General features: G+C 42.6%; 1 protein-coding gene across 7 annotated transcripts in view; it reads left to right on the plus strand.

The window, feature by feature from the left end:
- Nucleotides 1–24,366, plus strand: part of TBC1D30 (TBC1 domain family member 30) — a 92,268-nt gene that overhangs the window by 22,741 nt on the left and 45,161 nt on the right. For 4 of the 7 annotated variants that reach the window (XM_021091949.1, XM_021091948.1, XM_021091950.1 and 1 more), the window contains exons 3-4: nucleotides 22,739–22,800; nucleotides 23,633–23,698. In XM_021091949.1, coding sequence (XP_020947608.1) covers nucleotides 22,739–22,800; nucleotides 23,633–23,698 — 128 coding nt within the window. Of the gene's footprint in view, nucleotides 1–18,402; nucleotides 19,622–22,738; nucleotides 22,801–23,632; nucleotides 23,699–24,366 lie in introns of those variants that run through there. The other 3 variants (XM_021091952.1, XM_021091953.1, XM_021091954.1) reach the window with 3 other exon arrangements.

Raw genomic sequence — 24,366 nt, forward strand, 5'->3', positions numbered from 1 at the left:
TTAGGGAATGTGAGCCTCACAACGATTGAATGACCTGACTGAGTTTTTCCCAGTAAATCAACTTAAATCACCTCTCAATTCATAGAACAATGACATTTGAGATCCTTGGGGATCATCTAGTCCAATGTACTCATTTTACAGATGAGGAAACTGGAGGCTCAGAAGGGCCAGTCAAATGGCTGCAACCACCTCACACCCATTAGGATGGCTGCTATTAAGAAAAACAACAACAACAACAGAAAATTAGTGTTGGTGAGAGCGTGCGAACAATGGAAAACTCTTGTGCACTTTTGGGGAGGAAGTGAGATGCTGCTGCTGCTGTGGAAAATGGTATGGCAGTTCCCCCTAAAATAAAAATAGAATTGCGGAGTTCCCGTCGTGGCGCAGTGGTTAACGAATCCGACTAGGAACCATGAGGTTGCGGGTTCGGTCCCTGCCCTTGCTCAGTGGGTTAACGATCCGGCGTTGCCGTGAGCTGTGGTGTAGGTTGCAGACGCGGCTCGGATCCCGTGTTGCTGTGGCTCTGGCGTAGGCCGGTGGCTACAGCTCCGATTCAACCCCTAGCCTGGGAACCTCCATATGCCGTGGGAGCGGCCCAAGAAATAGCAACAACAACAACAACAACAACAACAACAAAATAGAATTGCCATGTGATTCAGCAATTCTGCATATACAGGTATCTCTCAGGGCCTGTCGGGTATTGATTCCAGGGCCAGCTTCAGATACCAAAATCCTCAGATGCTCAAGTCTCTCTGTATCTGCAGTTCCATGTCTGTGGATTCAACCAACTGCAGATTGTATAGAACTGTGGTGTTTATTGAAAAAAATCCATGTATAGGAGGACTAGCATAGTTCAAATCTGTGTTGTTCAAAGGTCAACTGTATCCCCCAAAGCATTGAGAGCAGAACCTGGAAAAGAGATCTGTGCACCTATGTTTATCATAAACATTATTTATGATAGCCAAAAGGTGGAAGCAACCTTACCCAAATGTCCATTGAAAGATGAATGGATAAACAAAATGTGGTACGTGCATACAGTGGAATATTATTCAGCCTTTATAAGGACGGAAATTCTGATAATGCAACTACATGCATGAACCTCGAGGACGTTATGCTAAGTGAAATAAGCCAGCCATGAAGAGACAAATAGGTGCCACTTATAGGAGGTACCTAGAGCAATCAAATTCATAGAGACAGAAAGTGGAATGGCGATTGCCAGGGGCTTGGAAGAGGGGGAAGTGAGGAGCTGTTTAATGGGTACAGAATTTCAGTTTGCAAGGATGAAGCGTTCTGGAGATTGCTCTTACAGGAGTGTGACTGTACTTAACACTTAGGAACTGTGCACTAAAAAAATGGTTAAGGTGGTAAATATTATGAGTGTCTTACCACCCCTGCCCCGCAAAGATCTTATGGCCACATGGATACTTGGGTGCTTCATTGAGTCTCAGTTCCCTATTCTGTGCTTGTCCTACCATGCCCTTAATGGCATTCTTTCCACACAGTTCACCCTGGATCGGAAGCTGAAGCATCCTGACCCCCAACTGGTTTGTCACTGCCCAGAAAAATAATTTTCCCTATTGATGTGTGGATGCTTTGTGACTCTCCATCCTCCTCTCTTCAGATTGCTCCTTCCCACTCTGTGCTCCAGGCAAGATGCATCGCAGGTGGTACCGAAAATTCACCACGTTCTCTCTGGCCACATGCTATTTTCTTTGGTACTCTTTTCTCCACTACCTCTGTCTGTATAGTCCCTTTTACTTTTAGGATCCAGCTGAGGCATCATTTCTTCTGGCAAATACTTTCTTTTCTTTTCTTCCTTCCTTTCTTTCTGTCATGCCCATGGCATATGGAAGTTCCCAGGCCAGGGATTGAACCTGTGACACAGCAGCAACCCAAGCTGCTGCAGTGACAATGCTGGATCCTTAATCTGCTGTGCCACAAGAGAACTCCTGGAAAGTAGTTTTGACCGCATAGTCTGAATTGGGGCTGACTCTGTTCAGGCTCATCCTGGCCCTGTGGCATTGTCCTACTCTGTTCCTTGGTCTGCTGCACTGTGCCATACTTACCCAGTGACTAGCTCACTCCTTGCACAGGGTAGGTGCCACCTATGCCTGAGGATGAATTGTGTCCTGGAAGATTCTGCTGGAAGAGAGGCATGTCCAAAACTTCCCAACACCAGTTGCTGATCTGCAACTCTGTTTTTTTTTTTTTTTTTTTTTTTTTCAGGGCTGAACCTGCAGCATATGGAAGGTCCCGGGCTAGGGGTTGAATTGGAGCTGTAGCTGCTGGCCTACGCCACAGGCAGGGAAATGCCAGATCCAATCCACGTCTGAGACCTACAGCGAAGCTCCCCACAACACCAGATCCTCAACCCACTGAGTGAGGCCAGGGAGTGAACCCTTGTCCTCATAGATACCAGTCGGGTTTGTTACGGCTGAGCCGCAATGGAAATTCCATCTAGCTTTTTTTTTTTTTTTTTTTTTTTTTAAAGTATTTCTTGTTTAAAAAATTGTGGGGAGTTCCTATTGTGGCTCAGTGGAAATGAATCCGACTAGTATCCATGAGGATGTGGGCTCTATCCCCGGCCCTGCTCAGTGGGTTAAGGATCCCGCATTGCCGTGAGCTGTGGTGTAGGTCAAAGACATGACTCAGATCCTGCGTTGCTGTGGCTGTGGAGTAGGCCAGCAGCTGTAGCCGGATTCAACCCCTAGCCTGGGAACCTCCATATGCTTTGGGTGTGGCCTAAAAAGACCAAAAAAAAAAAAAGTGGTAAAATACACATAATGTCAATTTGGCCATCTTAGCCATGTTTAACTACACAGCTCCTTGGTATTAAGTGCAGTCATATTGTTTTACAACCATCACCACCATCCATCTCCAGAACTCTTCATCTTGTAAAACTGAAACTCTGCACCCATGAAACAGTAACGCCCCATTCCTCTCTCTCCTCAGTCCGTGGCAACCACCATGAAGTATGTATTGTTTTGTGACTGGTTATTTTATTTCGTATCATGTCCTTAAGGCTCATCCATGTAGCAGCGTGCTTCAGAATTTCCTTCCTTTCTAAGGCTGAATACTATTCCACCGAATGTATGCACCACACTTTTATCTATTCATCCATCAGTGGACACTTGGATTGCCTCCATCCCTTGGCTTTGGTGAATAATGCTGCCTTGAACATGGGGCAGCTCTAACTTTTTAAGCATGAGAAGCCCATCCTTGTGCCGTCATTATAGCACCACATAAAAAACACACCTTTAATACCCTGAATTCCTTCGGCTTCCATGCTGAACCGTTTTTCTTCATCTGTCTGCTTTTTGTCCTGTTCTCGTTTCCCCGGCATTGATCTAAAGCTTGTTTTCCACATATAGAACTGCCTCTGAGGCTTCCTTCTGCATCTGTGCCTCATAACCATCCCTTTAACCTGCAGTTTCGGGTCAGTCATGCTACAGGTCCAGGCTGAAGACTTGCTGCTCTGCCTCCTGGAGTTTGGGGTGTCTTGACAGAATGTCTTCCCCTCCCCCTCCTCCTCTGCTTTCTTCTCCCCATCAGGCTTTTGTCTTTGTCGGCTACTCTTAATCAGAGAGAGGAGGCTTTCCTGGCAGCAGCCCTCCCACGCTCTGTTCAGCATGAAGCCCCCTTTCTTACCCTGGGCCCCCACTGCTCCCCCACCCCCATTTCCCATGATTATAAGGCCTTGGAGAAAGGAACAGTGATCTTCTGAACTAGAGGCAGGCAAGTGCAAAATACAGCCCCTACTCCCAACAGCCCTTGTTAGGGGACCCAGCGGGGGAGCGGCTAGTTTCATATCTGTCCTGGTTGGGGCCATCCAGCCTCTCCATCGCCCCAAGCTATCCCTGCAGCATCAGCTTCTCTCTTCACTTGGAACCCATCCCCCTCTGTGAGTCTCCAGAGCACGACTGGCATGAGGCTGCTCTGAGTCCTCACTTTGCTGAAGGTTTGGGCGTGACGCAGAGGGAAGCTGCAGCATGGAGGGAGCACAGGAGGTGGCTGACTGTTGACCTGAGTCTTAGGCGTTGTTGCTCTTAAAGGTTCTTTGGCTTTCTTCCCATTTCCTTTGGGCCCCAGTAATCTATTTTAGGATTCCACTGCTCTTGCTGTTAGGGAGCCAGAAGGATTGGGAGTTAGATGTAAATCCGAATCACTGGCCTAACCTAAATTTTTCCTCGTGAAAGCGTCAGCCATAGTTCAATTTGCCACCTATAGCTTCTCTCTAGGTCATCCCGACTCACCTGGATGCGGCCAGGCAGGATGGTGAAGGCATTCTCAGCATCTCTCTTTGAAGTTCATTTTGAATCCATTGTACATTAAATTTTGTTTATTTTTTTAATGATTTTTATTTTTCCCCCTATAGTTGGTTTCAGTGTTGTGTCAATTTTCTACTGTACAGCAAAGTGGCTCAGTCACACATACATATCTACATATTTTTCCTTACATTATCCTCCATCATGTTCCATCACAAGTGACTAGCTATAGTTCCCAGTGCTATACAGCAGGGTCTTATTGCTTTTCCATTCGAAAGGCAATAGATTGCATCTATTAGCCCCAGACCCCCAGTCCATCCCACTCCCTCCCCCTTGGCAACCACAAGTCTATTCTCCAAGTCCATGAGTTTCTTTTCTGTGGAAAGGTTCATTTGTGCCGTATATTAGATTGGATATAAGTGATATCACATGGTATTTGTCTTTCTCTTTCTGACTTAACTTCACTTAGTATTTTGTCTATTTTTTATTGAATGGAAGCATTTTAAAATTCTGTCGTGCTTTACAATTTTAAAAAAATATTTATTTTTATTGTTATTTTTTTTTTTACTTTTTCAGCTGCACATGCAGCAGTTGGAAGTTCCAGGATCAGGGATTGAATCAGAGCCATATCTGTGGCCTGTACCACAGAGGCAGCAATGCTAGATCCTTAACCTGCTGCACCAGGCTAGGGATCGAACTGGAAATGTCACAGAGACAAGCCAGATCTTTAACTCACTGCCCCACAGTGGGAAGTCCATGCTTTGCAAACTTCAGAATTTTCACACACATGATTTGGTAGAAGCCCATAATAACTCTTCACTCTACCCCATCTTGCCCCTCCCCACTTCCTTCTCCCCATTGACAACCACTAGTTTTTTTCTCTGTCTGTGAGTCTGCTGCTCTTTTGTTTTATTTACCAGTTTGTTTTATTTTTTTAGATTCCATATGTAAGTGGTATCATAGAGTATTTGTCTTTATCTGACTTATTTCACTTAGCATAATGCCCTCCAGATCCATCCATATTGCTGCAAATGGGAAAATTTCATTCTTTACTATGGCTTAATAGTATTCCACCATGTGTGTGCCTCACGTCTTCTTTATCCCTACAGCTGTTGATGGACATTTTGGTTATTTCTGTATCTTGGCAATTGTAAATAACGCTCCTGTGAACATTGGGGTGCATGTATCTTCGCAAATGAGCGGGGTCTTTGTTTGTTTGTTTTCAGATATATACCCAGCAGTATAATTGCTAGGTCATATGGTGGTTCTCTTTTTAGTTTTTCTGAGAATTCTCCATACTGTTTTCCACAGTGGCTGCACCAATTTACATTCCCACCAGGAGTGTACGAGTGTGTTTTTTGATAATAGTCATTCTGACCAGTCATATATCCACATTTTGTAATGCAGATGTTGGGCCTACAGCAAGCGAGCATCTGAAGCATTGACTCATGGCATCAAAGCTTCAACATCAGTGAGTGGCTAATGAGATTTTTCTGCTGTGTGTGATATTGCATGAGAGTTTTCAAACACTTTTTTTTTAAAAAGTCTGGTCAATTTAGTTTGAATCATCCCAAATGTTATCCTAACTTGGAGACACAGTGACAGCTGGTCCCTGCACAAGAGGGAACACAACAGTGGCACAAATATTATTCAAGGAGCGATTATATCCCACGTCCTCGTGATTTGACTTTTGCTCTCATGGCGAGGTCTGGTTTGTTGCTTTCCAAGCTAATGAATCAGCTTCCTGTTTTCTGTTTCACATTTGGCAAATTATTTTCAGAGACAAGTCATAGCTGCAATTTTGTGGGGGGAACTTCAAGGTGGCCCAGATTTTTCTTGGGTGAATTATAGGGTGGGTTGATGCAGAAAGGATTGCCTGTGAGGTCTCCACCAAGCCCCATCTCACTTTAGGCTCTAATTAACTCCTGCACACCCTGCCTCCTATCACATAGGATACTGCTGGCCTTCGGTTATCCTTACCTAAGCTTCTCGTGTTTGCTCTGGCATCGTGGAATTCTTTTGTTTGACTAGCAATGCCAGGCTGACCTTGTTGATGCTGCTTCTCTGTTATCTCCACCAGTATCTTGTTTGTTTTAATAGGTACATAATATATGGGGAGTTTGAGGAAATGAGGGATGTTTCATTCACCTGGTAACGTAAATGAGCATGTGAACAGGCCTCGTTCAGAATTTCTAAAATGTTTTTGACTTTGCTCAGATCAAAAATATCTGGTCGTATTTTATTGGTGTGGTGAGTAGAGTGTGGCTTTCTAGTGAGATAGACCTGTGTTCAGATCCCAACTTCACCACTTATTAGTTGTATGACCTTGGGAAACCTATTTAACCTCTTTGTTTCTTTTTTCTTTCCTTCAGGAGTAAAAAAAACAGAAAAGTTTAAGGAAAACACAATAAATTCCCATCCTTTGGAATTAACTATTTATATTTGAAAATATTTTCTTTTAGTCATTACCCCCATGCTTAGTAAAAAATTATCCTGATAATATATGTGGACACCCTCCTTTTATTTCCCATTTCTTGGGGGAATCATGTTTATACCTTGTTGGGTTAGAATGAGGTAAGATAATGGAGTTTCCATCGTGGCTCAGTGGTTAACGAATCCGACTAGGAACCATGACGTTGCAGGTTCGATTCCTGGCCTCACTCAGTGGGTTAAGGATCTGGCATTGCCTGTGAGCTGCGGTGTAGGTTGCAGACTTGGCTTGGATCCTACATTGCTGTGGCTCTGGCGTAGGCCGGCAGTTACAGCTCCGATTGGACCCCTAGCCTGGGAACCTCCATATGCCGAGGGAGTGGCCCAAGAAAATGGCAAAAAGACAAAAAAAAAAAAATGAGGTAAGATATTTAAAAGTACCTAGCTGACAGTGCCTGATCCATAGCAGATAGCTGGTACCTGTCATTGTCATTTTTTTTCTCCTCTTTACTTCTCTCTTCACACATCTCTGTTAGAAAATATAGTCCTGGAGAATTGACAAACTTACAAAATGATTTTTTTGACAAGCTCTTTCTCCTTTTAGAATCTATTTGCAACCCCTAACTTGAGGAGTTAGTGTTGATACATGTAGAAATGGGTAGAATACACCATAAACCTGGACTTCCCATCATGGTGCAGCAGAAACAAATCCCACGAGGAACCGTGAGGTTGTGGATTTGATCCCTGGCCTCGCTCAGTGGGTTAAGGATCCAGCATTGCAGTGAGCTGTGGTGTAGCTCAGATCCCACATTGCTGTGGCTGTGGTGTAGGCTGGCAGCTATAGTTCTGATTCGACCCCTAGTCTGGGAACCTCCATATGCTGTGGGTGTGGCCCTAAAAAGACAAAAAAAGACCAAAAAAAAAAAAAAAAAGAATACACCATAAAACTCATTTATGTTGCAAATAATCAAAATACATTGAAAGACTAGAACTTTCTGATGAATGATGGACCTCACTGGGAAAACCCTTTAAAACAAAATGATTGAACCAAATTTTAGAAAACTGCATGCATTATTTAAAAAGCTGTAAAATGGGAGGAATAGAAAGATTGAGAAGAAAATTGCGTACTTAAACTCTGCTGTGAAAAATTGATTTCTTCCTTGTAATGATCTTGCAAAGCAAGAGGCTGTTGGGTAATTAATGCTGGGACTTTATTAATGCATGAAGGATAGGAAGGGATTAGCTTGTCTGCACTGAAGTGAATTCTCCTCAAGTAACATGTTAAAAAAAAAATCAGGATGGTGAGAAATGTGAACAATTTGTCAATTTAAATGAATGCTCCTTTTTATTGGCTTCTTAGACTAGTTTTACTCTAAAATCTCTATGCCCAAATGGAAGGTAACGCAATTAATAAGCAAAGATGCTCAAGTGACCAGGTGGCATTGTTTGTAATCTACACAATGTTGATGTATGAACTTAAAATGTCTTTCCTTTAAATATTCTAAGTGCCTTTAATACTAGACATTAATGATCCAATAAGTTATGTATATAGAACATACCATGAGCCAGACAATATGCTAAGTGCTTTCCCTGTATCATTTGATTTTTAGAATACCCCTTATGAGGTAGATAGTTGTCCCATTTTGTAGATGAGGAAAGGTGAGATAATTAACTTACCCAAGTTTTTGCAGTTACTGAGTGGAGCCAGGTTTCAAATCCAGGTAGCATGTTCTAGAGGCTGATTTTTACTCTGCTATGCTGACTGCCATTATATCTAGAATTTGGGGATCGTCTTTCACCCAATCAGTAGAGCAAACAGGTGGTATTTGAACATCACATATTTTGGAAACTTGTCAGGGAGATGAAGAATAGTGTTTGAATTTTTTTTTTTGGTACATTGCATAAATGTCAATCAAAATAACTTCATAAACACATCTGCTTATTTCTCTTGTAGTTGAATAAAAAGCCCTTTTTTAATGAGTGGGAAAGTCTGGCTCTCTTCTTGCCATGATGACTTTATGACGTTATTTATTGTTCATGTACTGAGTGTACAAGCCCCATGCTAGCTGCAGGCAAGGGAGGGGAGAGCCCAGAATGAAGAGTCTTCGCCCCTGTGCTCAAAAGACTTTATGATCTGTTGAGAAGAAAAGGTCCGCCTGTAAATAATTCAAGGGCATGGATGAATCAGGTGTGGGGGTGGGAGAAGTGTGGCATCTGAAATGCAGGTATGAACGCAGGTGCCATTTAAAAATGTCCCATCAGCAGGATTCCAACCTGGTATTCTCTGTGTCATAGATGCAATTTAAAAAGGCCATTGAGTCTCTACTGTACTTCAGGTCCTGTGCTGGAAAATTACTTTGAATTTTCCTAAGACACAGTGTGGTACTTAGTTTTCAAGTACTGGGAAGGCTTAAAATTTAGAGAAACCAGAGGTAACATAATTTGGACATAATCTACTCCCTCCTTAGGAGCTGTCATATCTGATTGATGCTGGCACTAGGCCAGACTGATGTACTGCCAAGTGACACTCTGTGGTCAGCTGGGACTAAAGACAGTGGTAATTAAAGGTGCCAGTGCTGCTATATTAAGTACACACGTATAAGAGGCCACACTCATATTGCCTCAAAAAGAGAGGGAGCACATAGAAAGAATATTTATTAAAAGCATCTGCTTCCTTTAGATTTTTTTTCTCTTTCACCAAAACTTGAGTTTGACTTGCAAAAACTAGAACCATATACGACCATTTCAAGTCTATATGAGTTAATTTCTCTGTCTCTGCGTGTAAGTCACAGATAGGCTACCCTTTAAAATGCTGAGATCTCTATTGACTGACATGCCATAATATTTCTCTTACCTCCAAGTATCTGTCACCCAAATAATTCAGGAGACATACGTTTTCCTACAAGGCCAGGGATCGAACCTACAACCTCATGGTTCCTAGTCAGATTCGTTAACCACTGAGCCGCGACGGGAACTCCCAGACTACTCTTTCTAAGAAAGTGTAATGATACATTTAAAAAATATCCTTGGAGTTCCCACCGTGGCTCAGCAGTTACGAACCTGACTAGTATCTGTGAGGGCTTGTGTTCGATCCCTGGCCTTGCTCAATGGGTTAATGATCCAGTGTTGTTGTGAGCTGTGGTGTAGGTTGCAGATGCAGCTTGATCCTGCGTTGCTGTGGCTGTGGCATAGGCTGCAAGCTTAGCTCCGATTCAAACCCTAACCTGGGAACCTCCATATCTTCGTGTGTGGCCCTAAAAAGACCCCCCCCAAAAAAAAAATCCTTAATGAAGATTGAAGCCAAATGGATCTTTTTTTTTTTTTGCTTAAAATTCAGTTTACCTGAAACTTTAACAATCCAAGCTGTATTCTCCAAGCATTATAGTTGGTCAACATTTATATTGGATTGAGGAGTTCTTATAGAATAATGGACTCTGAATATCAATTTAACTGATCTCAGAGAATCATTGTGTTGGAAGCTGCTTTACTGGTATTGATAATTGAACCTTACCTCCTTTTAAATGTCCTTTCATAGCACTCCTGACTGCTGGGCTTGCAGTCTTTGCCTGAGAACTACAAAGAAAGAACATTTATAATCTCCTGAGGCTATGTTTTATTACAGTCAGAGCGTCCTTAAATTTTGATGTCCGACTCTCTATAACCCCATTAAATAGTTCTGATTTTGCATTTTGGAGTGAACATGAAGCTAAACTCAATATTCCTCCTATTGAGTGAGGGCACCAGTGTAAGAAAGCAAAAGAAGAGTGTCTGGTGAGGATCTCAGGGCAGTGTTCTGGCCAGTTAGACTTTCCCTGGGGCTCAGGTCCTGGTCCTCTGCTGGGTAGACTGCGAACGGGGCCATTTTAACCTTTACCTTGTACCATAAACAGCAAACACTAAGGAGACACCCTTAGGCAGATATATTGAGTGCCTTCGTAGCACTGCTGTGTTAGACGTTGACTTTGACCGTGCCTCTCAGTTCTCACAATTACTCAGGTAAGTATCATTAATTCTAAAGATGAGGAAACGGAACTCCCAAAATTAACTAACTCGCCCAAGGACATAGAGCTAATAAGTATGGGCGCTGGAATTCTAACCTTGGTCTGCCTGCTGCCATGGCCAGGACTTTTCTGACACACCATGTTGCCTCCTGGAGGCCTTACCAGGTGCAGTTTTCATGAGCTGTCTCATCACTCACACATTGTATGTCTTTTCTTCTGAGTGACTCCAGCTGGAGATCTAAGGCTCCCAGGCCAGCCAAGCCAACATTGATGTTAATTTGAGTCTCTCTCGGCTTCCTGGTACTTTTCTAGTCTCACCAGCAAAGTGAAGCTTATTTTTTTCAGAGGTATCATCTTTTTCCTCTCTGGGAACATATATTTCTAAGCCAAATGAATCTACATCAGTAGGTATGAGAAACCTCTCCTTTCATATCCCTCAGCTGTGTCAAAAAAAGTCAACATGGCTTGGTGTAAAGGTTGGGAAATCTGAGCTGCATCATCAGTTGTGACCAGGTTGAACAATTATTTCATCTTCTAAAGTGATGGGTCTCAGGCTTCCACTTCTACTGATGTGCAAGTATAGACCTGAATATCACAATTGTGAGAAGAATGCAGATGAGCTTTGTTCTTGGCCTGCTTTTAGGTGAAATTTAATAGGTCAATAAAATGAAGCCCCGGGAAAACATTGGAATGTATAATACTTAGGAGGAGATAGAGATAATGGTATTCCTCCAAGTACTTGCCTAGTATTTGATTAATTAAATTTTTATTGAAGTATTATTGATGCATAATATTCTATGTTACAGATGTACAATATAGTGGTTCAAAGTTTTAAAAGTTATCCTCCACTTTAGTTATTGTAAAATATTTGCTATAATCACTCTCCCTGACTTCAGACTATACTACAAAGCTATAGTAACCAAAACAGTGTGGTACTGGCACAAAAACAGACACACAGATCAAGGGAGCAGGATAGAAAGCCCAGAAATAAATCTATGCACTTATGGTAAGTTAATATACAACAGTGGCAAGAAAGAACATACAATGGAGAAAAAAACATAAGAGGTGCTGGGAAAACTGGACAGCTACATGTAAAAATATTGAATTAGGACATTCTCTAACATCACATGTGAATATAAACTCAAAATAGATTAAAGACATAAATGTAAGACCATATCGACCATACTGCAATAAAAAATTAAAAAAAGAATTAATATAATTCCATAATATCTACTGCCTAGTCAAGTCAGAACTTTACAAAATTATAGATATATTTGACATTTAATAAATGTTTATTGAATTAAAAAGACTGGATACCATAAAACTCCTAGAGGAAAACATAGGCAGGATTCTCTTTGACATAAATTGTAGCAATCTTTTTTTTGCATAGTAATTTATTTATTTATTTATTTATTTACATTTTAAGGGCCGCACCTGCAGCATATGGAAGTTCCCAGACTAGGGGTCCACTTGGAGCTGTAGCTGCTGGCCTATGCCACGGCCACAGCAATGCCAGAACTGAGCCACATCTGCAGCCTATGCTGCAGCTCATGGTAGTTACAGATCCTTAACCCACTGATTCGAGCCAGGGATCAAACATGCATCCTCATGGATACTACTCAGGTTCGTTACCCCGAGACACAACAGGAACTCCTTGTATAGTATTTTATTTATTTTTAAAATTTATTTGTTTTTTTCTTTTTAGGGCCACACCCACGGCATACGGAGGTTCCCTCACTAGGGGTCTAATCAGAGCTATGGCTACTGGCCTATGCCACAGCCACAGCCACACAGGATCCGAGCTGGGTCTGTGACCTACACCACAGCTCACAGCTCCAGATCTTTAAACCACTGAGCAAGGCCAGGGATCGAACCTACATGGTTCTATGGTTCCTAGTCTGATTTGTTTCTGCTGTGCCACGACAGAAACTCCTTTGCATAGTATTTTAAATGAATCTTTCATACTGTCCTGTCACTACCCACTTTGTCGCTCAATAAACTATAAGCTTCTTGAGGGTAGAGAACGTACTGAATTCATACTTTTATTCCCCACAGGCCATAGCACAGTGCCTTTCCTACACGGTTGAGGAATAAGTGTTTATTTCACTAATGAATGATTGAATAAAAGAAATATAAAGGCATCTTTATATGGTCAACATAAATATACCTCATATGTTATGGAATCAATTTCAGTTATTTTGAAGCAAGAAAAAACTTCCTAGGAAATAGAAAATCTTGGGTTAGCTTTGTGTCTAAGGTCCCATGGACTTGGCTGCAGGCTTTTACACACATTTCCAGTATGGTACTCTGAAATGGGACCTCTCTCCAGCTAGGAGTTAAATTTTTATATTAGGCAAGTTTTGAGTGTGAAACTTTCTGGTCTGTAAGTAAAACTGGTTATTCTCAAAATATTCCATCCAAGAAATTTGAGCATGCTTCGGGGGGAGGGAGGATTGTTAGCAGTGGTTTTGTTTTTGAAAATATCTGATTAAAAGAATGGTCCCGTGAAAGCATAAAAAGAGAGAAGGCAGTGCTGTGATCTGGTGTTGCATTTCAAAGCTTCTCTGTTCGCGCTTGACAGAATCCTTTCTCTGAGATGAAATACAAAAGCCTCACCTGATTGTCTTCAAGGATGCCGGTAGATTTATGTAGAGAAATAGGCTTTTATGACTAAGAAGAGAAACCATACAAATAGAAAACAAAATGTGCCATGTCCATCACGTGATGTATTGGATCCTTGTAAAATTTTTCCTTTCCCCTTCATTTCTTCCTGCTGCCCTGCCTCTTTCTCTTTCATAAAGGAAAATGGTTTTGATGCTCGTCACCATGAGCTCATAGTTGTGTGGGCTCCATCCTGGATAATGAGTTGAAAGAACTACTTATTAAGGCCTTACTTTTAGGTGGATCTGAGGATAGCGTTAACTTCTTATGGGACTGGTCACAGTTTACTGTTTCTTCAGAAGATATTACTTTTCCTATTTAGGAGTTGCTCACAGAACTTCAGCAATTGTGGGGAAAGCAGAGAGGAGAAGAGCGCCTTTTATTTTATTTTATTTTTTTGCTTTTTAGGGCTGCACGCATGGCCTATGGAAGTTCCCAGGCTAGAGGTTGAATCGGAGCTGTAGCTATGGCCTACAGTACAGCCACAGTAATGCAGGATCTGAGCTGCCTCTGCAACCTAGACCACAGCTCATGGCTATGCCAGAGCCTTAATCCACTGAGCGATGCCAGGGATCGAACCTGCGTCCTCATGGATGCCAGTCAGATTTGTTTCCCCTGAGCCATGACGGGAACTCTGAGAAGATTGACTTTTGTGCTATCAGACCATCACCCTTTTCATTAGCACAAATACAGAGACGTACCCTTTTCTTGTCCAATGGGGGGTAGCACTGGGCCTGATGTCAGGTACAATTTCTTCTCACCCTCAGAGGCTTGTGGGCTGGAAAAGAGCCGCCAGAGTGCTCGTTCTGAAGCCATGAGAATGAGTTCCAGGCCCAGCTCTCCAGAACAGGCCAACTCTCTGTGGTTTTCCTTTCTCCTCACTGCAGGCTTCTGGAGCTTTTTCTCTTGGTAATTGTCACCATGGGCTCTGTTCAGTCCCTGAAGATTAAAACATAGACCCTTTTTATTTTAAGAAGGATTTTTTTTTTTTTTAAAGTAGCAGCATTTGGGAATCACAGAAGTCCCAAACCTGATTCCCTTCTGGAAGCCCTGTGGGACATAGCTTTTATTTCTTTTTCTTTTTGTCTTTTTAGGGCTGCATCTGTGACACATGGAGGTTCCCAGGCTAGAGGTAGAAGCAGAGCTGTAGCCACCGGCCTACGCCAGAGCCACAACACCACCAGTTCCAAGCCGCATCTCTGACCTACACCGCAGCTCAAGGCAACTCCAGATCTTTAACCCACTGAGTGAGGCCAGGGATCGAATCTGCATCCTCATGGATACTAGTCAGATTTGTTTTCACTGAGCCACAACAGGAACTCCACCTTTTATTTCTTATGTTCCATTTACTTTTCCTTCCGACTTGTCCCCTTTCTCCATTAAAGGAATAGTTTGCTCTCAAGGAAGCTTCACTGCCAGCACATAGGCCCGAAGATGCAGAGGTCGCTGAGTGATTCTTATTTCCTTGTTTTGGTCCAGGAGCCTGCATTCCTGGGGATGTTCCATGGATACTGGACTCTCAGAGCCATTCGGGGTGGTTCCTCAAAGCACTCCTTTCCTTCAGCAAGCCAAACAACAGATTCTCATCCTAGACGAAGGTTTCATGGAGCCCTCCTCTTCCCAAATTTAGCTTAAACCGTTACTGCTCTGGACCATGCTCAAGTCCGATTTGCCCAAATGTGAATTCGCTGGTATTATTAGTAATGATCGCCCAGTTAGTAAAGAGTGGTGGTAGGTTGGCTTTGGCTGGAAATCTCACCATCTGAGATCCTCAAGCAGAGTTCATGCTGGCATTGTTTCCTCTGCACGTTGACTTCAGATGACATCTTTTGCTTTTGGAAAACAATATTCCAGACATGAATAAGAAACTATGAGTCATACAATAAATATAATGCTAGGCTTGTGCCATGGCTGTTTTTAGAGCATTGTATTTTAGTGCTTAATTATCTGTTTGCTACAAAAGTTGGCAGTCTTGGCTTTCCTCTCCAATGTAAACAAAATAATATTATTTAATTCCTTCGTTACATCTTGCTTTAATGGTAGAAACTTTCTCTCTCTCTCTCTCTTTTTTTGGTCAACGTCTATGTAGTTTAGAATGGGAATTTATTTATTTATTTTTTCTTTTCACAGCCCTGCCTACAGCATATGGAAGTTCCTGGGCTAGGGGTTGAATCAGAGTTGTAGCTGCAGCAGCCAGCCTACGCCGCAGCCACAGCAACACTGGATCCGAGCTGCAACTGTGATGTACACCATAGCTCACAGAAACGCCGGATCCTTAACCCACTGAGCGAGGCCAGAGATAGAACCCACATCCTCACAGAGACAATGTGGGTCCTTAACCTGCTGAGTCACAACGGGAACTCCAGAATGGGAAGTTTTCAAGATAGCTTTTTTTTGAACCCTCACCCCCGCCCCCCCCCCCAGTTTTTTCCTTTTAATGAATTTGAATGAAATAGAATTTTCATCTTGAAAGTAAACAAGCTCTTATCACCAAGAAAGGTGCTGTAACTGAAGAAGAGTTTCAGAGACAGGCTTTTTTGTCAGTCACGACACACTTGGGTGGGTTGGCAGTGTAGAGTCTACACTGGAGCTTTGGCTGCCCAGAGACTTGATTTCTTCAGCTCACTGAGAGTCGAGCAGACCTGGGGATACCAACTGCTGCTGACTGGTCACTGTGCTCTCTCCTTGGTGCAAAGTTCCTATGGGAAGCCAGATGCTAATCAAAAGTTTGTTTAGTGAGCCTGGAGCCTGAGCCAAAGGGAGCAGGGTAGTCTGAGTGGCAGATGTCAGCCAGCCCTGGATGTCCTCCCCTCTACCCCAGAGGCCGCGTTGTAGCGCGGAGCTCTGCTCCTCCTCTTGGCTGGCAAGGCCGTCCTTCCTGCTGGCCCAGGGCTAGACAGAGAGCGTGAATAGGCTTTCTTCTTAAAAGAGAATACAAACTCGCTGCCACGTGAGCAGATGAGAGCGCTGGAAGATGAGGCTGTACGTGCAGTTCCCAGCTTGTTTTGAGGTTTTGCCTCACCTTCTCCTTTTCGTCCTTTCGCTCTGGGTGTTCGTCACCATCTTCACCCGGGGGGTCTGCGGTGCCCTCTAAAAAACTGGCTGAAGCTGAACATCAGACATCTTTCATTGATTATTCTCAGGCCAGAATAGTCAGTGGACTTCTTATTAAGGTTAAGAGAAAGTTGAAGGAGAATGAACATGTGCTGAAACCATAAACATCAGGCTGATGAACCTTAGATTTCTGTCCCCGAGCTTGGTATGAAGTGTTGGGAAATCTAAGCCAAACCGTTCATCACGACCAGGCTCAATAGTGACCTCATCTTCTAAGGTGAGGAGGCAGAGTACCACCTTTTTCAAGCCATCTTTATCTCAGTCATGCCGGCATAACCGAATAGCTTCCATAGCCCTATCACTGGGCTTTACTTTTGCAGATGACAAATCTCATTTTAACAGATTCTTTTACATGAAATGTGTATTTCATGCTCAGTGTTATTTCTGACATTGTCCTCAAATCCCATGGTCGATTCACAAAGTCCAGAAGGTACTGATTACAAAACAGTGTGCCAGAGTCATATAAGTGACTTCTTTTTTTAGTTCTTTCAGTATACCATTAGGAATGCTTTTAAAAAATACTCAATAGTTTTCAATCAATAGCAGTCATTGTTTTTAAAATATTTTATTTATTACCTTTAATGTATAAAGAGTATAGTTGAATTACAATGTTGTGTTAATTTCTGATATACAGCAAATTAAGTTATACTGATATACATATTTTTTCACATTCAAATTTTCCACAATGGTTTATTACAAGTTATTAAATATAGCTCCCTGTGCTATAAGTTGAAACTTTTTTTTTATATATAGTAGTTTGTATATGCTAATTCCAAACTCCTAATTTTTTCCTTCCCTACCTCCTTTCACCTTTGGTAACCACAGTTTTGTTTTCTATGTCTGAGTGTGTTTCTGTTTCATAAATAAGTTCATCTGTGTCATGTTTTAGATTCCACATAAAGGTGACATCATATAGTATTTGTCTTTCTGACTTTTTCTTCACTTAGTATGATAATCTCTAGTTGCATCCATGTTGCTACAAATGGCATTATTTCATCCTTCTTATGGCTGAGTATGTATACATACCACATCATCTTTATCCATTCATCTGTTGATTGGCAGCCATTGTTTCTTGATGCTTAAAGTGTTTCATCTTTGGCCAGTAATATCCTATTCATGTGGTTCTCATGTCTTTTTGATATGACCCCACTAGTCTTGGAGCATGTCCTTCCTTCCTGAATTCATCAAGGTGTTTCAGGCTCATCTTGTACTTTTTCTGGCCCAAATCTGGAATCAATCACACTTCAAAGGGGCCGTGGTTCCTTTTAGTGAGGAGTGGTTTTTAGAGACCACATCTTGAGTGCTGAGGGTGTTCATTGCTGCTTGGTTGTGCTTAGTTCTAAACCTATTCAGTGGCTTTCCATGTATTTTTGAAAAGAAAAAAAGATGAGTTCAAACTCTTATTTCTATTTTAAATATACTCTTGCAGGATTAAAAAAACAATTTCTTTGCACACTCATATTTTCTGTTACACTGAAAACATCTTGGTTCCTTTTGACATTAACATAATTATTTAGGTTATCCTGTAATATACATAAGCATTTAAAAAAATAACAGATGTTATTAATAATTCTACTGAATGACATTTAAGATTTCTTTGCAGCTCTACTTGCCCTTAGAATATATACCACCACTTATGAACAGTAATAATACTATAAAGCAACTTACTCATTTTTTCTTTGTTCTTAGGCTATCAACAAGGTATTTAGCTGCGTACATTTGCTTCCATTCATTTTCAATTTTTAGGACTTTCTTTTTGTGCAATTTGTTAATATTATTAATATAACATGTTATTCCAGAGTCAAAACTATGTAAGGTACATCCAGAGAAATCTGTTTTCTCTTCCTCTCTCTTCCCTTCCATAGAAATACGTAAAAAAAAAAAAAAAAAAAATCCACCTGGTGTTCCTTTTTTAAATATAAGCGTGTACAAATATCTTTGTATTTCTCTCTATATCCTTTCTTTCTTATGACTCATTCATCTTTATGATTAATATTCCATTGGTGAATGTCGTAATGTCATGGTTTAAGGATGACTTTTTAAGAAGTAATTATTGCTAATAGTTCTAAATACTGATGCCTCTGGCTGGAGAGATAGGGGAAGCACTTTAAAAAAAAAATCTGCTTTTAAATGGATCACCTTTATCTTGAAATCTGTTCTTCCAAAAGAAACAATCATTATTATTGTTATAATTATATATTTACTTAACATAAATAATTTATACACTTTATATTAATAGCAGTAATATAGAATAATAAGAACAAATTTAACGTGCTCCCCCGTTCCTCTTTAAGATGCCAGGAAATAGTTTAACAAAATTTGGTACGAAGGTGGTGCTTCACCATCCACCAACTTCTCTGCTGTGCTGCTGGATTCGTCCTGCCATCTGTTGACAGATCTTCGACGCTGCTCGGATGGGGTGGGCACTTGGTCTCGCTGGTGTTCTGCACCTGAGACCTGCTTCTTTTGGTGCTTCCTCCAGGCCCTCCAAGATCTTGGGAGAAGCCCGCACATCTCTGTCGCCGCTCTTGGTCCCGGCTGCAGTTAGTTGTTCACCCACCCGCTCAGGGGCCCACGGCTCCCAGGCTCAGGTGCTGGGAGCCGACTGGGCGCTAGGGATCTAAGGCCGCCCCGCCTGCGCACGGTGATGCCGGGATTGGGGGCGGGAGCGCCGCCTCAGTCTCTGGAGCACTCGCTCGCTCACTGCTCCCGCCCTCCTCCCCGCCCCAAGCCCTCTCCTGCCTCAGCTTTGCAAGCACCGCACTGCAGATGCCTGCCAGCTGCCTCGTGCTCGGCAGTGCCCGCGGTGCTCTTCAGGGTCCCTTGACCCCTGAGCGCCTGCCACACTCTCGCTGCTCCCAAGAGAACCTAGGCTAGGTGGTCTTACTAAGCCCCCGCGCGTGGAGCCGCTACGCCGGCGGGGCAGTGGGGACCCAGGCGGAGGCTGGCTGCATCTGAGCCCGGGGAGCTCTCAGATGCGGCAGGACAAGCTCACCGGCTCCCTGAGGCGCGGAGGAAGATGCCTGAAGCGCCAGGGTGGTGGTGGTGGCGGCGGCGGTGGCGGCGTGGGCACCATCCTGAGCAATGTGCTCAAGAAGCGCAGCTGCATTTCCCGGACCGCGCCCCGGCTGCTCTGCACCCTGGAGCCCGGTGAGGACCCGAGGCGGCAGATGGGGCACCGGAAAGTAGTGTGGCATCCCCGGAGCTGGTGTCTCTGTCCCCGCCTAGGCTAGGGAGTGTCCGCGGGCCCGGGTACCGCGGCTGGGCGCTGGTGAGACGGGGTCTTCCTTGGAGGGAAGAGCACTGACCAAGGCCCAAGCGAGGGCAGCGGCCTCCCAAGGCGCGGAGGACTGGCTGCTCCCGCCGGCTGCTTGCGCGCCCCCACCCCGCGGCCTGTGCACTCTCCCGCTCTGCTTGTGCCTGGAGCTGCTGGCGAGCTGTGCGCTTGGCCTTCTCCGCGTGGTGGGAAAGTGCTGGCGGTTGCCCCGGCTCTCAGAGGCCGCGTAACCAGTTGTGCTCCGGCCTCACAAGAAGCTAGACCTTTAAAAAGGTGTGCGAGGGGGAGAAAGTCACAGGTTTGTTACTTGAGGTTGGAAGAGAAGGCAACGGCTGCGAAGAAAAAATATGGGGTGCATTTTCCTGAGGGTCCCCCCTGCTTCATGAGTGTCAGAATCACCTCGCCAGGAGCCTCTAATTTGTGTGTCTGGGTGGAGAGGGGGCAGGAAACACTACTGAAAAGTGGAGATCTTTTCTATAGGTTAAAACCGTTCCCGGCTGTGCTAGGCTAGGCCCTTTCTGCAGTCAGTCCGTGTTTACGTGCTTCTTCAGGCTGCATAACTCCGCGCCTGCTCCGCCACCGGGGATCCCTCCCCGGGGTTTTATGAGCCCGGCCCTGGCGCGGACCCCTGGGCATAGGGGTTTCTGGCTAGAGGTGGCAGCAGAGGGAGCCGGCTGTACTCGTACCCGTGCTTAGTGCACACTTGTCTCTAGAGTGGCACCAGCTGACCGCCAGGCGGGTTCATACTCCCCCAACTCCCCGTCTCCCAGCGCCTTTGGGGACATGCTTTCCTGAGGCTGCAGGAGAGAATCAGCTCAGGCACTGAGCCCCAGAGGGTGGAACGCGTCGCTGCCTTACGAAGCTCGTGGTTTCTTTGTTTTTCTCCCCAAGGAAGTGTCTAGTTGCAGAGACCATAGTAGTTATTCACTGTTTTCCTTTACCCTTAAGAAAAGAAATCTCCTTCCCACGTTAAAAGTGTTTTGTATTTCTGAATCCGAAACAGCCAGTGATTACCAAATGAAACATAAACCTCTCCCCGCCCTTATTCAGTTAGAAGAGGTGGAAATGACCTGATTTCAGCTTTTGCATGCAAGCAGGGAATGATCAATTCCAGTTAAATCCTGGGACTCATTTTTGATCGTGAGAAAATAGTTGTGGTTTTGCTAAGCCCAGCCGGGTTTCAGCGCTGCAAGGCAGTCGGCATGATGCCCAGCAGGTACTCTGAAAAAGTCAAGAGAGCATATTCGGTCATACATGCAGGGAATCTGAGGCTTTTAGGCCGGTTGGATAAGAGTGTGGGACTGAATTTCCTGGTCTTTGTTAAAATAAAGCAAACGTCATGACTACACGCTCCTCCATTCAGCACCCTGTGGTCTGGACAGCAACCTCACAAAGAGGTCCGTTTTATCAGGTCTTAAATCATGTGCTCCAGCTGGAGACACTCCCTTGGCCACTATATCATTGTGCTCTACTGAGGCAGGACTTCATTTAAACCAACTCAGAGATATGAGGATCTTAAGGGTGCTTCAAATGCCTTTGAAAAAGAAAATCTTTTCCATCTAGGCAGAATACGGTGTTGGTCCTGAAGCACTGAAAAGAATTTTCAGGTCACTGATTGGATGCCTGGGGTTCTCTAACACACACAGCTTGACATTAGAAATCTGGGACCCAACTCATGTATGTTACTCATAGTACTCTTTCAGGACTCCAGGAACAGTCTCTACATCCTGTCATAAGCTTGGGTGAATCAGACACATCTCTTTTCACCTTCTTGACTCCATATGTATGTTTTTAAAAAGACAAGTGTATTATTATAATTGGACAAATTCTGAAGATCATTCCCTAAGTAGTGGAAGATGTGAAGAGGTTTTCAGTATGCCTAATCTACCATTCAACGTTTTAGAAGCAAAAATGTCATCATAAATGACAGTCAATTGTAAAACAGCACTATTGATAATGTTTGGTGTGTCTTGGTCCTTGAACTTTTAAGGAATGTCACTTTAAAAGTGTTTCAAAATGTCATTTCATTGATTTTGAAACTGTAGAAAAAGAACACGTAGCATTTTCAGATTTGACTAAGTTATTTTTACTACAATTTAAGTGGGAATAAAAATTGTCATGTAATTTCACTTTAATAATAAAGAAAAAGCCAATATGAATATAACATATGGTCCTTCTATAATCTTCTATTTATTTAATCTATTCCATAGATTTGGAGTTTGAGTCAAGGAAGTTTATCTAAAGTTGTAGATAACCTGGAAATAGAAGTCAGTTATACTTTTATCTTGTAGACTATAATTAAACATTCAAACTTATCTTCATGAATAAGTCTATCATGACGGAATTTTAAAAGACATGAAAATTTCCAAATGGTCTTGTTGAAATGGTTTATTCCACAAGTGGGAAGGTAGTAACATTATTTTTTATAACTTTTGATATTTCACTGAAGGTTCCTTACTAGATTTCGTCCATGCAAGTGTGCTAGAAAACAAATCCAGTAGGTGGAGAATTCTCTTAAGTTTCATAAATACTAATTAGACTGTGCTGGAATTCTCTTCTTAAGTTTCATAAATACTAATTACATTTAATCATCACAGCAATTAACTGAGGTAGATATTATCCTCATCTTAAGGATAAAGATTTGAGATTGAGGCAGGTTAAATAATTTGTTTGTCTCTAGAAACCAAAGTTGAATGGACGTCTGTATGACTCCAAGCCTGTGGTGTCTTTTTTTTCATTTTTGTACTACTCCAGACAGCTAAGAAATCACCATTCTGTGTGACAAGCTCCATTCTATTACCGTAGGATATTTTTTTCTATTTGAATAATCAATATTCTTTTTCTTTTAACAAAACTTATGTCAATTTGGTAAAAATAGATGTTGTAAAAATTTTATGGTGACTCAGTAGAATCAGGTTAATGTTTACTTTTATTTTTGTTATAGCATATTTTCTCCCCAAATAACTGTTAATTATTTATTTTTCTTTTAGGAGTTGACACGAAGTTGAAGTTCACTCTTGAGCCATCTCTAGGTCAAAATGGTTTTCAGCAGGTAATTTTATTTTTGGTTTTGAAAATACCTTTATTTCAGGGTATTTACAGGGTACACCAGGATATATTCTTAAAGTAGGGAAATTAGCATGTGCTTGGATACACATAAGAAGATGAGTAAGTTTTTAAAATTAATAGATATAATAATTTGTGTGGCTATGTGGCTTGGGTTTGTACTTTTGGAGTTCCTGTCATGGCTCAGTGGTTAATGGTTATTCATGAGGACGTGGGTTCAATCCCTGGCCTCGCTCAGTGGGTTAAGAACCCAGCATTGCTGTGAGCTGTGGTATGGGTCACAGAGGCGGCTCAGATCCAGCACTGCTGTGGCTGAGGTGTAGGTTGGCAGCTATAGTTCTGATTTGATCCCTAGCCTGTGAACCTCCATATGCCTTAGGGTGTGGCCCTAAAAAAGAGACAAAAAAATCGTTCTTAAATGAATGAATGACCACAAACAAATGAGCAAGAAAGCATTAAAAAAAAAAAAAAAACTTTTGCACTTTCTTTTAATGGTTCAAGTGTGAAAAGAATTTTTAAAACTAAATGCTATCGTTCCAAATCTATAATAACATGTTTTGATTGCTGAACCAGCACTTCCCAACCTTGTGTGTATACTGCAGATGGATCACAGGTGTGTTAAGGGTACCTCGGTGGGGGAGCTTGGGGGCAGTCATAGCCCTTAGACTCGTCGTATCTGGTGGAAAGAAGTTCTGACTGTTTACTGCAGGATGCTGTATTAATTTTATCATACTCTATGAATGTCAAGATGGGGGGAAGGTTGAAAAGTGCTTAACGAGGTCAATATTATCACTTTGACAATACTTCTTTGTTTCTAGTGGTATGATGCTCTCAAGGCAGTTGCCAGACTTTCAACAGGAATACCAAAGGAATGGAGGAGAAAGGTGAGGAGGATTTGCATGACTAAAATACAAAAGGACCATCACTCTGTCCCTCTTTGAAGCATCTGGAATGTCAAAAAGAATATTCTAGATTTGGTAATCTGAAATCTGTTTCTCTTCATTATTCATTAACTCAGTAGGTATTTATTAACTATTTATTCTATGCCATGTACTGTTCTACACATAATGAGGATATGGCAGTAGGGAAAAAAAGAAAAAAAAAAAACAAAAAACCAAATGAACAGGCCCAAATTTTTGTCCTCGTGGAGTTTACAAAAAATACAATACAAAATATTTCAGATGGTGCTAAATGCCATGCATAGGAATACAGCAGAGAATGGAAAAAGGAGAGTGTAGGGGAATGGAGGGAAGCAGGTAGCATTTTAAATGGCAAGGGGATGTTTGAATATCTTAAAGAGGTTTGCTTACCTTCAAGAGATGAGCAGGTGACTGTGTATCTAACTGCTGGAAAAGTATTCCAAATAGGAAACCCCCCAGGGGAGACCATCTCAGGAGTATGTGAGTGAAAGCAAGAGGCCAGGGTGGCTGAAGCCCATTAACAAATGGGAAAGCAAAGGAGAGAGGGCCATAGAGGTAAAGTGATGACCTTAGGGGATGGCAGATCGTGTAGGACCTTATAGGCCATAATAGGACTTTTGCGCAGTGTGACA

This window comes from Sus scrofa, chromosome 5 (assembly GCF_000003025.6).
Source record: "Sus scrofa isolate TJ Tabasco breed Duroc chromosome 5, Sscrofa11.1, whole genome shotgun sequence".
Taxonomy (NCBI): domain Eukaryota; kingdom Metazoa; phylum Chordata; class Mammalia; order Artiodactyla; family Suidae; genus Sus; species Sus scrofa.